This window comes from Gopherus flavomarginatus, chromosome 14 (genome assembly GCF_025201925.1).
Source record: "Gopherus flavomarginatus isolate rGopFla2 chromosome 14, rGopFla2.mat.asm, whole genome shotgun sequence".
Classification (NCBI taxonomy): domain Eukaryota; kingdom Metazoa; phylum Chordata; order Testudines; family Testudinidae; genus Gopherus; species Gopherus flavomarginatus.
In genome coordinates this window covers 37,923,436-37,936,072 of record NC_066630.1, presented here as the reverse complement: position 1 = coordinate 37,936,072, position 12,637 = coordinate 37,923,436, and the positions used below count along the sequence as shown (strand labels likewise).

At 47.5% G+C, this 12,637-nt stretch overlaps 1 protein-coding gene across 3 annotated transcripts in view; it reads left to right on the top strand.

Moving 5' to 3' along the window:
• CSNK2A2 (casein kinase 2 alpha 2) overlaps positions 1-12,351 on the top strand; it is a 43,405-nt gene extending 31,054 nt beyond the window's left edge. The window contains exons 10-14 of one of the 3 annotated variants that reach the window (XM_050922995.1): positions 720-868; positions 1,152-1,245; positions 5,765-6,012; positions 8,643-8,882; positions 11,989-12,351. In XM_050922995.1, the coding sequence (XP_050778952.1) occupies positions 720-868; positions 1,152-1,228 (226 nt within the window). In that variant the 3' untranslated portion in view covers positions 1,229-1,245; positions 5,765-6,012; positions 8,643-8,882; positions 11,989-12,351. Of the gene's footprint in view, positions 1-719; positions 869-1,151; positions 1,246-5,764; positions 8,883-11,988 lie in introns of all 3 variants that reach the window. The other 2 variants (XM_050922994.1, XM_050922993.1) reach the window with 2 other exon arrangements.
• Positions 12,352-12,637: the final 286 nt, after the last annotated feature.

Sequence of the window (12,637 nt, the reverse complement as noted above, 5' to 3'; positions counted from 1 at the left end):
GCTTCAAACTAGAGACATTCTCGCCATTCTGAGCCTGCTTTTGAAATCCTTGTATCTCATGGACTAAGGCCAGAAGGGGCTGTCGTGATCTAGTCTGATCTCCTGCACGTTGCAGGCTACAGAACCTAGCTATCACCCATGTTTGGAAATCATGTCTGTTCTTTATTGAATGGAACCCTTGACAGCAATGGACGTCTGTAAAGCTGCTCATAAAGAGAGCACGTCTAAATTAGCCTTACTGTGCGGTTCTCTCCCTCTCATTGGGATATCATAGAATATCAAGGTTGGAAGGGACCTTAGGAGGTCATCTAGTCCAACACCTGGCTCAAAGCAGGAACAACCCCCAATTAAATCATCCAACCACTTTTTGCCCCATATCCCTAAGTGGCCCCCTCAAGGGTTGAACTCTCAACCCTGGGTTTAGCAGGCCAATGCTCAAACCACTGAACTATCCCTGAAGCCCAGCGCTGCCAAAAGCCAAGTACGCTGGGTTGTGAAGGAAAAAGCTTGAGTGGCACTGCCCTTGTTGGGTGTCACTAGTGAAATGCTGGATTCTGCATGTGGAGGGGGTTGGTAGGTAGCTCTAATTAGCTCCAACCCAACACTGCCCTTTAAATTCACATATTGGGTGTGGTAGGTGAACCCTCCTAGGGTCTGATGATAGCTGCTGTGCCATTCAGAGATTGGTCTGTACAATGAAAGACATCCCTCTGCTACAGGCACTCGCGAAAACGCTGGGAGAACTTCATCCATAGTGAGAACAGACACCTGGTCAGTCCTGAAGTCCTGGACCTTCTGGACAAACTTCTGCGATATGACCATCAACAGAGACTGACTGCCAAAGAGGCTATGGAGCACCCATATTTCTGTGAGTCCTGGGGGGAGCAAGACCTGAGGTCAGAGTCACGTGGTTGGGCTGGAAAAGGAAAGAAGGGTTTGTTGATCAGGTGGGAGGTGGGTCTTCCATTCAGTACCCCCCTATGCTGTCACATTGATGGCTGGAACTCCAGGTTCTCCAAAGTCTAATGGAAGCTTGCGCTGCTTGAGGGGGGGTTCCTTGGAAGAACCTAAGCTTTCATGAAAGTGACGCTTTGATATTGCGCGTTGTAATGCTGCTTCCCATCCCTGGCTGATCCTTGTGTCTCTTGCAGACCCAGTGGTGAAGGAGCAGTCCCAGCCCAGCTCAGAAAATGCTGTGCTCTCCAGTGGCCTGACAGCAGCACGATGAAGACTGGAAAACAACGGGTAACTCAAGGTGTTTACAAATAAAAACAAAACCTTCAGTCACGCAGTAAAGGGACTAACCAAGACCCCTCCCCCATTTATACTCAGCAGAAATCTAACCTGTGGGGGACTAACACCTCTGTTCCTCTCTGGTGGTTGTGGATAATGTAACTCAACCTGTGGTACCAAAGCCCTGGACAAATGGTTTGCAAGATACCCAGGGCTCACGGCTACTGCTTCTTGTTCACGTTTCCATGGCGCCTGCTCTTCCTTCCCAATCTAGCCTTTTCCTACCACACTGGTGGAGCAAACTTGCCGTTCCACCAGTGGATCATAGCATGCATCTGTATAAGTAAGCCCTTTGGAACTGTGGACGCTTGGGGCCAAATTCAGACTGGGAATAAGCAGATGCAGCTCTGAGGTCTGGGAGGTCCCACCTGCTCACTCCAGGTCCCAGTTTGGCCCATTCATTTTGGATTCTGTTGTGGAGGAAAAGTGTGTCTCAGGATTGGTTTGGATCATTTAAAACCAACAGCCACCTTCTAAGTTGCTAAGAGAAAGGTGAACACCCCTGCAGGTGCATTCAGAAAATGTGATAGACCTGTTATGGAAAGTCCTGAATGTAGAGGCAGAAGGTTTTTTCTGTAGCAGGCAAAATACTTTCCCACAGACCTCAGGAAAGCTGATCCTGCAAGACTGTCTGTAATAAGAGAGATACAACAATGTAACTTATTTCATGGCTCACACATGATAACTCGTGCCAGGTGAAGTACAATTCCAGAGTGTGAATCTGGAGTGTTTCATGCCAGCAACATTGAATGAAGATGTGAGGAAATGCAGTAGGAGAGCTTGGGGATGCAGGAGTGAGAACAGCAAAGGTGGAGGATCAGGAAGCAAGAGGTGTGGTTGGAACAGGGACGGAGTGGCGCTATTGGGGTGACTATAGCTACTGAGGCAGAGCTTGGGTCCATGTAGTGTGTTAACAATCAGCCAAATGCTGAATTCTGGGACTCAGATTCTGTTGGGGGGCAGGGTGGTTCTCTTGTGGCTTTTCATCCGATACCTTGGTAGCTTTATAGCCCCACAACTCACAGTTGCCACCTCTATTTGTTCTGTGTGTAATTTCATCCAGCAGTTCTAGAAACCTCCTAAACCTAGAAACCGGAGATCGTGTTTTGCCACCAGCACCTAAACACAGAATTTCCTTCTCCGGCATTGTCAAATATTTAATTTTTTTTATAAGGTTAGAATGTTTCTATTTGAAACATCTGTTTACATTCCATATCCCAATAAAGTTATATTGACATTGATAGCAGGTCAAATCCATTTGTATAATTCACTGAAACCAATAAATATCTATACGTATGAACTTCTGTTGTCTTCTAGTCTATGGGACTGTGCAGAAATGAAGAGCAGCTGAAGGCTTTGCATCCTGTAGTTAGGGTTGAGTTCTAATTTCTGTTCCAATTTCCCTTTTTATCAGAACTGGCTCTTTAACCTCCTCTCACCAGCTCCTTTTGGCCTGATACGTTTCATGCTTGGTCTCAGCCCAAAGGTGAAGTTCTGTGAAAGTCTCCACAAAATCACTTTAGCTGCTGTTGAGTTCAAAGGGAGTCGCTCATGCCCAGGGAGTAAACTTTTGTGCTTGCCAGACTCTCAGGGTACGTCTGCAGTGTAAAAAAAACAAAAAACAAAAAAAACCCACTCGCGGCTGGCCCATGTCGGCTGACTCGGTGTTCAGGCTGGGAGAGGGTCTCAGAGCCCAGGTTCCAGCCTGATTATTGACACTGCAGTTTTATAGCCCTGAGCCAGAGCTCTGCCAGCTGTGGTTTTATTTAACTACAGACATACCCTCACCACTGAAACGTCAAACCAGGGTTGTTTTCCAGAGCGCTCCTTCCAGAAAACCCAATATGTCCCACTCCTTGAAAAGTCCGGTGGCCAAATTGAGGATTCAAACCCTTGAAAGTTGGAAAATCTCAAAAGTGGAGGTTCCTTGTTAATTATCACCCTCTAATGGACTGTTTGTTTGAACCTGTACTAGTGGTTCTCGGCCGTGTTCACTCCGGGCTGGTGTATCCCTCCCACCGCCTCGCCACTCCCTCTCCTGCCTGTCTGGGACCCATCCCCTTGTTAGACATGAAATGAGCAGAGCAGTTGCAATTGCCTGATGTGTTCACAACCCCAAGTCTGAGAATCTATGATCTATACCAGAAGCTTTCAAATTGTGGGGCACATTGAGGTTTATCATGGTGGGGTGGACACACGAGGAGCTGATGGGGGGCCAGGCTAAAGGGCCGGGAGTGGGCTCTGTCCGGCGGGGAGAAGCAGATGGGGCTGTGTGCAGACATCTCAGCTGCCAGAAACAAGCTCCCTGCCAGTCTCGCTCCCCCATTGCACAGCTGCAGCACCCACCTACTGGCAGTTACCCTCCTCTTCTGGGGAGGTTGATGTGGACTCTGAGCAGGGAGCTGATGGCTGCACCCTGGGAGTACTGGCCCCCTGCCAGGCTGATCCCCCTGCTGACACTGGCCCCTCAGCGTGGCCTCAGAGTAGAGTACCATCCACTTCCCCGCTGGACAGAGCTTCTGCATGGGAAGCAGACGTGGCTGCACTTGAAGGGCTGGGGTCAGCAAGGGTCTCTATCTGGCAGGGGCCAGTACTCACTTGGTGCAGCTTTCTGCTTCCCTGCTGCCCCCAGCCCCTTAGCATTACCCTGTTCACTTTCCCTGCGCAGTGGGGGAGCGAGGCTGGCAGGGAGCAGTGTCCCGGCAGCTAAGGCTGCTAGACCATGCATGCAGCAAGTGGCTTCCTCAACAGCCACATGGTGAGTGCCTCCTTAGGTACCCATCATCCCCTCCCCCCTTGCTTAGAAAGAGTGGGGCGCGCATGAGACAGGTATCTCTGAAAGGGGAACCTCTGATCTATCCCCGTAAAACAATGGATGGCAATGAGGTCAAGTTAGGGTTTGGGTAGGACTTTAACATTGGAAATTTCCTGACTTCTGATTGGTTGGCTTCTTAGCCTCAGTGCTGCATTAACTCCAGTTTTTTTGTATTTAGCATTAAATTCCAACCCGTTAAACCAATGCTAAGTGAGTGTCGATGTGCACGTTTGGGAAAGGAAGGGGTTTACATTTCTTGTAGCAGTGAGGACAAGCTATTGGTACTGCAGTGGGAAGCATCTGCATTGCCCATCTCCTTAGTTTTACATTGGTAACTAATAGGGGATGGATATAGAATCTTCACCCGGAGCCTTTTTTTAGTCTGAAGAGGGAAAAGGGCTGGAAGGCTCTGGGGGGAGAGGTCCAGGGTCATAAGACCCTACTTCAGACCTCCTATTGATAGGTGTGGAGACCTCCACGCATTCTTCCCTGACACAGCCATACTGACATGCAGCACACACCTTGTCCTCTCCTCTGGCAGGACCTTTCCTCTGGAGTCTCAGCAATGCTTTCCAATCCCAAAGTCAATTAGGAAGAAGGGGAACCGTGAGGTATAGAACGGTTGAGTGGCTTGCTCCAGTCACCCTGAAAATTCAGCCCAGTCCCACCACCTTCCCCATCCCAAAGCTGGTGTTGAGACAAAATGTGAGAAGCTTCAGCCCAAAAGGAAATGAGAAAACTGATTGAAATGGTTATTATGGAATAACCTTGCAATCTACCATTCCTTGCTGCTGTACTGTACAGTGAGTAGTACGTGTGTGTACACAGCTCTACCTTGATCCCGTTCTCTCTGTGAGCCTGTTTGCATGTTAGGTGCCCAGAGCCGGAAATGCCACTTGCCCCTGTTTAGTAATATTTCACATCTACTTTTCCTTATGGTGGTGAAAAACGCTTTGTCTTCAGAAAGAAAGGGGGCAAGGGAGATCCCTGACCACACCCTTTCTTCTTTGCTCAGGAATCTGGCACAGATATGGTAGTGAGACGGGTGAGCTCGCAAACGTACAGTGAAAATTTCCTACCTACCAACCCGGCCCAGTGCTACAGCACCTTGTGATGGGCTGCAGTTCAGAATCTCTCAAGAGCGGCAGGGCCTGGGAGCATGTTGGAACTAGTGCATGGAGAGGCTTGGGGTGATGCAGGCATTTCAGTGGGAGTGAGATAACGTGTTGGGGGCACAGAGAGACTCCTACTGGCCCCCAATAAGAATGTTATCCCAGGGGGGCATTGCGAACCATAAGTATGGGAGGCAAGGTGGAAAAAACAGATTTTGATTCACCTGCTATTCCACGCAATAGTAACTTAGCTCTCCTACAATGCTGACATCTTCAAAGCACCACGTAAGACTCATGCCAGCCTTGGGAATTGGGTCAGTATTATCCTGCTTTACAGATAGGGAAACTGAGGGACATAGGTTCCATGATATGCTCAAGCCTATGTAGGGAGTAAGTTGTGGGGGAAGGATTAGAACCTGCTTCTGTCTCCTTGGCCCTGCGTTCAATCTACTAGGTGCTGAAGAAGGAAAAAATTCTGGCAACACATTGGCATCAACTGCGGTTCGCGTCTGATGCTCACTTCCCTCCTCCCATCTCTCCCTAGGTCCGATGCTGTTCCTCCCAATTTTCCATAAGCAGAACAAGAACCAAATCAAACGTCTTATCAGCGTGTGTACAGAGCTGGCGGCCAGACGGCGTTGCGGTGGCAGGGGATGAGACCAGAGACCGCACCGGCTCCATGGCACTCACCAGTTTATAAACACAAACCTTACTTCTGAATGTAAAAGGTTCCTCTGCCTTTGACTTCCTGTTGACCTCTTCCTGACCCAGAAAGCATGGAAAATGTGAAGGGTATGCAAAACGGTTGTTGGCTAATGTTGCCCCCCCCATGCTGACCTTTGCCCCCCCCCGAACCCCAGCATAACATATTAACTAGCTGGCTCCAGATTTGATGCGGCAGGGAGGGGGCAGCGGGGGGGGGAGGAATACGGCATGATGGACAGTTCTATATTATAATTAAAGGAATTCTATATTATTGAATAAAAGTTTTAAAAGAAATGTATGGAGAGTATTCAGTATGGAAGGAGCCATGGGGAGTGCCCCCCTGCAGTGGAGGGGGCTGAGGTTGGTTGGAGCCCTTCCTGGTGCTGTCTCCTACTGTTCACTTGTTTTCTGTGGGGGGAAGAGTGTGAATCTGTTGTACGATGGTAGGCTAGAGCCTGCTGCCTCCAACTACTGGGCAGGCTTAAACAGCCGGGCTACTGGAGGACAGGAGCTTGGAAATCGATAGGAAAACTCCACCCTGGGCCTGCCATCTTTCCCTCAGTGTTAAGCTCCTTCGGAGGCCTGGATAAACACTAGATGCTTGGTCCCCCATGTGGTGTGTGCCCCACAGCAGAGGGTGAGACTGGCTGCCACTTTTAGCTAGTATCCCATTTGCCCCCCCTTTCCCCCTGTCTCTGAATGAATGGCAGAGCCAGGAAAGGCACAAACACTTTCTCCTTCCCTACCCCAGCTGAGAAGGACATGGTACAGGGTGAGGTTTCTCAAGAGATGTTCTAATCAAGGGAGGCCTTTACAACTCTAGTTCAGGGTCTGGCTGCCTGGAGATCTCAGCTGGATTTAAAAAGATGAGAGAGCCCCTGTGTCTGCACCAACACCCCTGCCATGGACACACATAATGGGTGACTTCAGTCCTCTGAGCCTCTCCCCTGCTCAGGAGGGCTGGGGCATTCTCATTAATCCTAAACACAGTAGACTCCTTACCCTCACAGTTCTCTGTGGGGACCACTGAGCCCTCATTTCTGCCCCCCCACTCTGCAAGTACCCCCAGGCAGAACCAGCAGTGCTAACAATGCTTCCTCTTCAGTGACTGCTCCCTGGAGTGCTTCTGACTTCCTCCTCGGCCACTGCCTTGAGCTGCACCTCCATCTGGGTAGTGAATCGAACCGGCTGGTGGAGTAAACCAGGGCTTTCTCCCTGCTTCGTCCATCCCTCTAACCCCGCTCATATCAAACCGCCTTCCTGCTAGCAGTAGTGGTGCCACTTGCGTTTCCTAACACCCTCGGTTAAGGAAGAGATCTCTGTCACGGCAGCCAACTCGTCACCTGCTCAGTCGTCAAGTGTTTATCCCAGCTGTCTCTCTGCACTGGGCAGACAGCATTTCCGAGCCAATGAGCTCAAGCTTGAAATTAACAAACCCAGACGCTTGAAACTACTTTTTAAAATCCCAGCAGGACTTTGTCATTTCTTTTCTCCGGCCCTCCTCTCTGCCTCCAGCTCCCCTTGCATAGTTTTTATCCAGCGCCTTGGTACTGAAGCTGTCTGTTGTAAGGCTACCTCTGATATAAGGCTATCTGCTGTATGTTGTGTCTCCTGGCTCTTTGGAAGCTCATTATAAATACCTCTTTATAACAAGCACCTCCCTGTAATGTACGTTTAGTATCTTCTAAGCCTTATAGAAGTGGTGCTATGTATGTGTGCGTGTGTATATAAACTCTGTATTTATCTTCTGTTTCCATGTGTGGGTCTATGTATCTAGGGCAGTGCTGGGCAGTGCAGCTGAGGGATTTGCTTAAGGGGAAAAAATATGCAGGTGGAATCTTAAAATGGGCTCTATGCCTTTAATGTGTTGTGGCCTCTGCCACTCCCCGCTTACCAGCCTCCTAGTTGTGTTCACAGGAATACATGCTAGCCCTGCTTGGTTTTTCAGGGCCGAGGAGCTGATGGGGAAGGGTCCCTGGGGATGTCTTCAGTAAGCCTTCCCCAGAGGCAATCAGTCTGTGCTTCAGACTTGCCTGTGTACCTAGCACTAAACCGTTGGCCCGATCAGGCTGTAGCTCGTGTCAGTCACACCTGTTAGAACAGGGTCCCATCTGCACAGGCACAGCACAAACGTGCCATGGCCCTGCTGTGTTGTAACTGGGTACCCCAGCACTGTAGTCCTTGTAGTGTAGATGGGACAGCCTGGTCACTACGGTAACCTGACTCCCATCCTGGTTAAATCCAACCTAGGCCTCCCTTTATGCTTAACATCACCTTCTTAAAATGGCCTGACCCTGAGAAACAGTTTCACCAAGGAAAGGAACTGGATGTGCCATCCATACAGAGTGCTACAGAAGCCGCATAGAAAGAGGTCTATTTTCAGTTACAATAGACCAATTTGCATAGGACAGTGGCTTCCTTCTGCATCCCAGCCTCCATTTCATCACTCACCTTTCTCCCAACGGTCTCCCTCTGCTCGGCCTTTCCACCATGTGCGCCCTGCCCCCTGCTTGATACATCCTCAATCGCCTGTTTTTAAAGGGGCACTGTTGACTACTTTTTTCGTTTTAATTTTCTTTTTACACTCCCTTATTTGTAACATCCTCAGAGAAGCTCCAGAAATAAACCGCTCTTTGCCTACTGATCATTGTTTGCCATTTGTCAAAATGCTGAGCCTTTTCCTCACCCTCTCACTCGTCTTTTCGAATCCTGCACAGGCAAATGTGACTTCCCTCCTCCCCACTTCCTGGCCTTGTCAGTGTCCGCACAGGGCTAGACCTGTCCTGATAGGTTGCTGCTGCAGGAGCAGCACTGTGGTGATCTATCTTTTTGCCTGGGTTTGGTGAAACTAGGAAGTAACCTAAAAAAAATAATAATTCAGCAACAAAGTGGATTCAAAAGGAAAGAATTCTGCAGAAAAAGAGAGAACTTCCTTCTGGCCAGTACTGGTCTTTAAGGTAGGTCAAATTTTGGAACTTGGACTACTTGACAGTTCCCCTTTAACTTCTTGAGCTCTTGTCCAGCGACAGACGCACCTCCTCTGCTTTGTCCCAGGCTCCGCTTAGTGAGTGTCTGCAAGTCAGGATTCAGCAACTGCGACAGTTTCCGAACCTCCATCCTTGGTCTTTCTGTGTCCAACTTTCCCATCTGTAAGGAGCCGTCTGTTCAACAGCTGCTCCTGCCATCATGTTGTAGACGTTCCTTTCTGCCAAAGTTCTTTTCTTGGCCTGCTCATTGGATGGGCCCTTATCCATTCTTTCTCCTGTGTGGTCATGCGGTTCTACCTTATCTTCAAAGAGCTGCCAGTGAAATCAATGGGAGTTAGGTGCCTAAAGACCTTTGTAGATCTGGGCCTAGCTTCTGGTCCCTTTTCTCCCGGTGAATAGTATTTAACTTCACCGAAGTCAGTGGGACCATTCATGGAGTTCAGGTGATACTCAGCTGAGGTGACGCAGTCAAAATCTGGCCCGGCGATGTTTTCCTTTTTCTTAGTTCCCTTCCCCAAAGTTAACACAAAGTGTAGAACTCAAAATCCTGTTGACCACCGCAGCATTTTGCAGTGGTCACCTTCACCCAGGAAGAGTTCTCGCAAGCATCCCCAGGCCATTAAACTGGCAAAACCAAAGACCTCATAATTAGTCAAAGCTCTATATCATTTAAATGGTAACTTGCTGGTTTGTCATCTCTTGCCACTGGGATACAATTCCAACAAGCTTGGAAAGTTCTCAGCATATGAACTATGTGCAGGGAGGGGGGAATGTTTACATTTTTTCAAAATAATTCCTGTCACCATGTAAACATACTTTTTTTTTAAAAAGAGAAATCTAATTTTCAAGTTGAAATCACTGAAATGTTGAACTATGAAAGTCTGCTGCATCTATCACACTAGCTGTTTTACTGGCTTTAAAAGCATCAGACCTAAAAGTCTGAGCCACACTCTGTTAAAAAGTCCCCTGAGAAATGTGCTGTGAGATTCCGGTACCATCATCCTCTAGGCAAAGATTTGTTCTGCTGCTTTGGCCCCTTAAATCCATGATCTCATTATGGTTTGGTATATTATGGAGTCTCATCCACCTGCATATATTTTTCCCTTCATTATTGCTAAGGATGGTGGCATGAAAACAGGATTTTGGAGTTAATCTGCTCCTGCTTCTACTTTTTCACCCGTAACCAGTTATAACGTCCTGGCGATTTGCTGGGCAAATAACTGTTGTCCCTCTCGTAATTGTAACTTCAGGTGAGACATGAGCAGAAGGCTTACTTAACACCTTCTGTTTCCATCCCAGCTGGCGTTCGAACTAGAGAACAAAGGGAATACGATGCTGCCTAGAAACAGGCTTGTTTCTCTCTCTCCCTTTCTAAGGCTTTTGTAGACTCAGTGGCTGAGAAGCTTTGGTCTTGCTTTGGTTGGCTTGTGCAGATAACTCCATTAGGAATAATGGTGGTTCATGCTATCCACTCTTCATTGAGCGATGATGACCACTCTCAAAACCACATATGGCATTTCTGCTCTGCGTGAGTTGCACGGTGATTTTTAGCTCAAGCAAACAAGTATCTTGCTATCTTCGCCATCCCTGCATTTATATCAGCATAGATTCCAGTACCTCTTCTAGACAAAGATTTGTTCTCCGGTTAGTTTAGTCTTGGGTATGTTCTATTCCCTGTAGAGGCAATAGAGGCTCTGTGTGAGTAGATTAAGCTTTTCTGTTGCCTAGGACAAAGATTAAAGATATTGTCTCCTGTCCATACCACCTCAAAAGGTGGGCAGGAAGTAAAAACGTGCGTGAAGCCCAGTTGTGAGCCAAGAGCCACGTGAGGCACTATAGCAAAACACACGACTTGAGTAGGATTAAATAGCAAACGGAAAATCTTCTGGCTCCCTTTTGACAACAAGACGTTGAGCTTGTCTGGCCTGTAGTTAAATACAGATTGTTTCCTTGCTCTTCAAAGATGGCATAAGGGCTGGTCAAGATAATGCCCACGGCTATGTTTTGTATAGGGGTTGCTAGTCCTTGAACAATAAGCATGTAATGTCTCTTTATGGGGAAAAGAGGACTCGGGTTATTCTGAAAAAGCTCTGTTACGATTGCTTCTTGTGGACCTCCACAGCCAGGGCTTGATCCCCAGCCATCAAAGTCAGTGGAAATACTCCCATTGAATTGAATGGGCTTTGGGTCATGCCCTCACTCACGTGACATTTACAAGGTCCTGTGAAGTGTGTGTATGATTAGGATAAGCAATAGATGAATAATTTATTGAGAGGAAGGATTTATTATCTGTATAATTCCTTTCCATAAACATGTCCAGCACTGTTGGATTTCAGAGGGGCACCTAGATTTGACATGTCTTATGCCAATATTTTGGAGGGTTCCTGAAGGTCTCATCACTTTGAAAGTCATCTGATTTCCAGGGTACTCTGTAGAAAAAAAAACAAATTATTTGGAGGAGGATTTATTTTTGGAGATGGACTTTCATTTACTATCTCAGAGCCACAGAATTCTGCCAGGATGGAGGCCTCTTCCTAGTGTATTTAATATGAAAAAAGCATAGTAGAAACTAGTGCACAGTTGCCAAAACACACATTGGAAATCAAATGGAGAGTGTAATATACCAACAGCTTCTCTGGTGATCGGATGGACTCAGAAACATCTGCCATTTTCAGGGGTCACAGGGAGTGCTGCAAGGTCCTGATCCTGCCCATTGGGCAGACGCCCGTGCTGATCTGGGCTCCCCACTGACTTCAGTGGGGCTCCACACAGACACAGGGTCCAGGTCAGCCTGCAGGATCAGGGGCCAGGTTTATACAAATGGAGATTAGGGGTTTACTCCTCCTCAGATGGGAGCCAAACTGGGACACAGGTTAAAACAGTTTTTTCTCCAGCGCAATACTGGGCTGGGATTTTCAAAGGCGCTGAAAGGAGTTAGGTGCCTAAATCCCATTGCAATTCCATGAGTGCTGGAGATCTATCTTCCTACCTTAGGCTTCTTTACAAATTCCAGCCTTCGATATTGACACATATGAGCATTTCGTTAGGTGACTGTGTTTTTTATGCCTGTTTTTAGCATCATTTCCTGCATTACACGTCTCTTGGGAGGAGGAGAGAGAATGGAGATGCCTTGGATAAAAGTTGAAATTGCCTTGATTTTTCTTTAGAATTCACTGAGAAACTAGGACAAATGGTTTGAAAACACAAAATGTTTCCATGTATATTGCTTGTGCAAAACAGCTAGCAGTAAGATGAGTGTCTGGACAGCATCTGCACAGTGGATGAATGAGGGGCTGGGCTATTCAGGAATGGCAGCTGTATATTTGCCCTCATCTCATGTGTTAACAGATTGGATTTATGGAGTCATTTATTTAACTGTGTTGTATAAAGTGTTTGTACTCTAACCAATTGACTAAATATAGTTCTAATTTTTAAATAATGTGTTATTACTTCTGGTGTGTTTTTAGTTGCTTGTGGGGGAGGGTGGGTGCGGGTTTGGTTTGTGAGAGACGTGACAGTAAGAGACTGTGACTGAGGATGAAATAGCCACTTAGGGCCCTGCTCCTGCAAAGATTTATGTATGTGCTTAACTTTAAGGACTGCAGGCTAGATCCAAAGGCAATTGAAACTAATGGACATACTCCCATTGACTTCAATGGGTTTTGGATCAGGCCCTGTGAATTGTTATTGAAGGCAATGGAACTACTCAGGTGTATAAAGTTAAG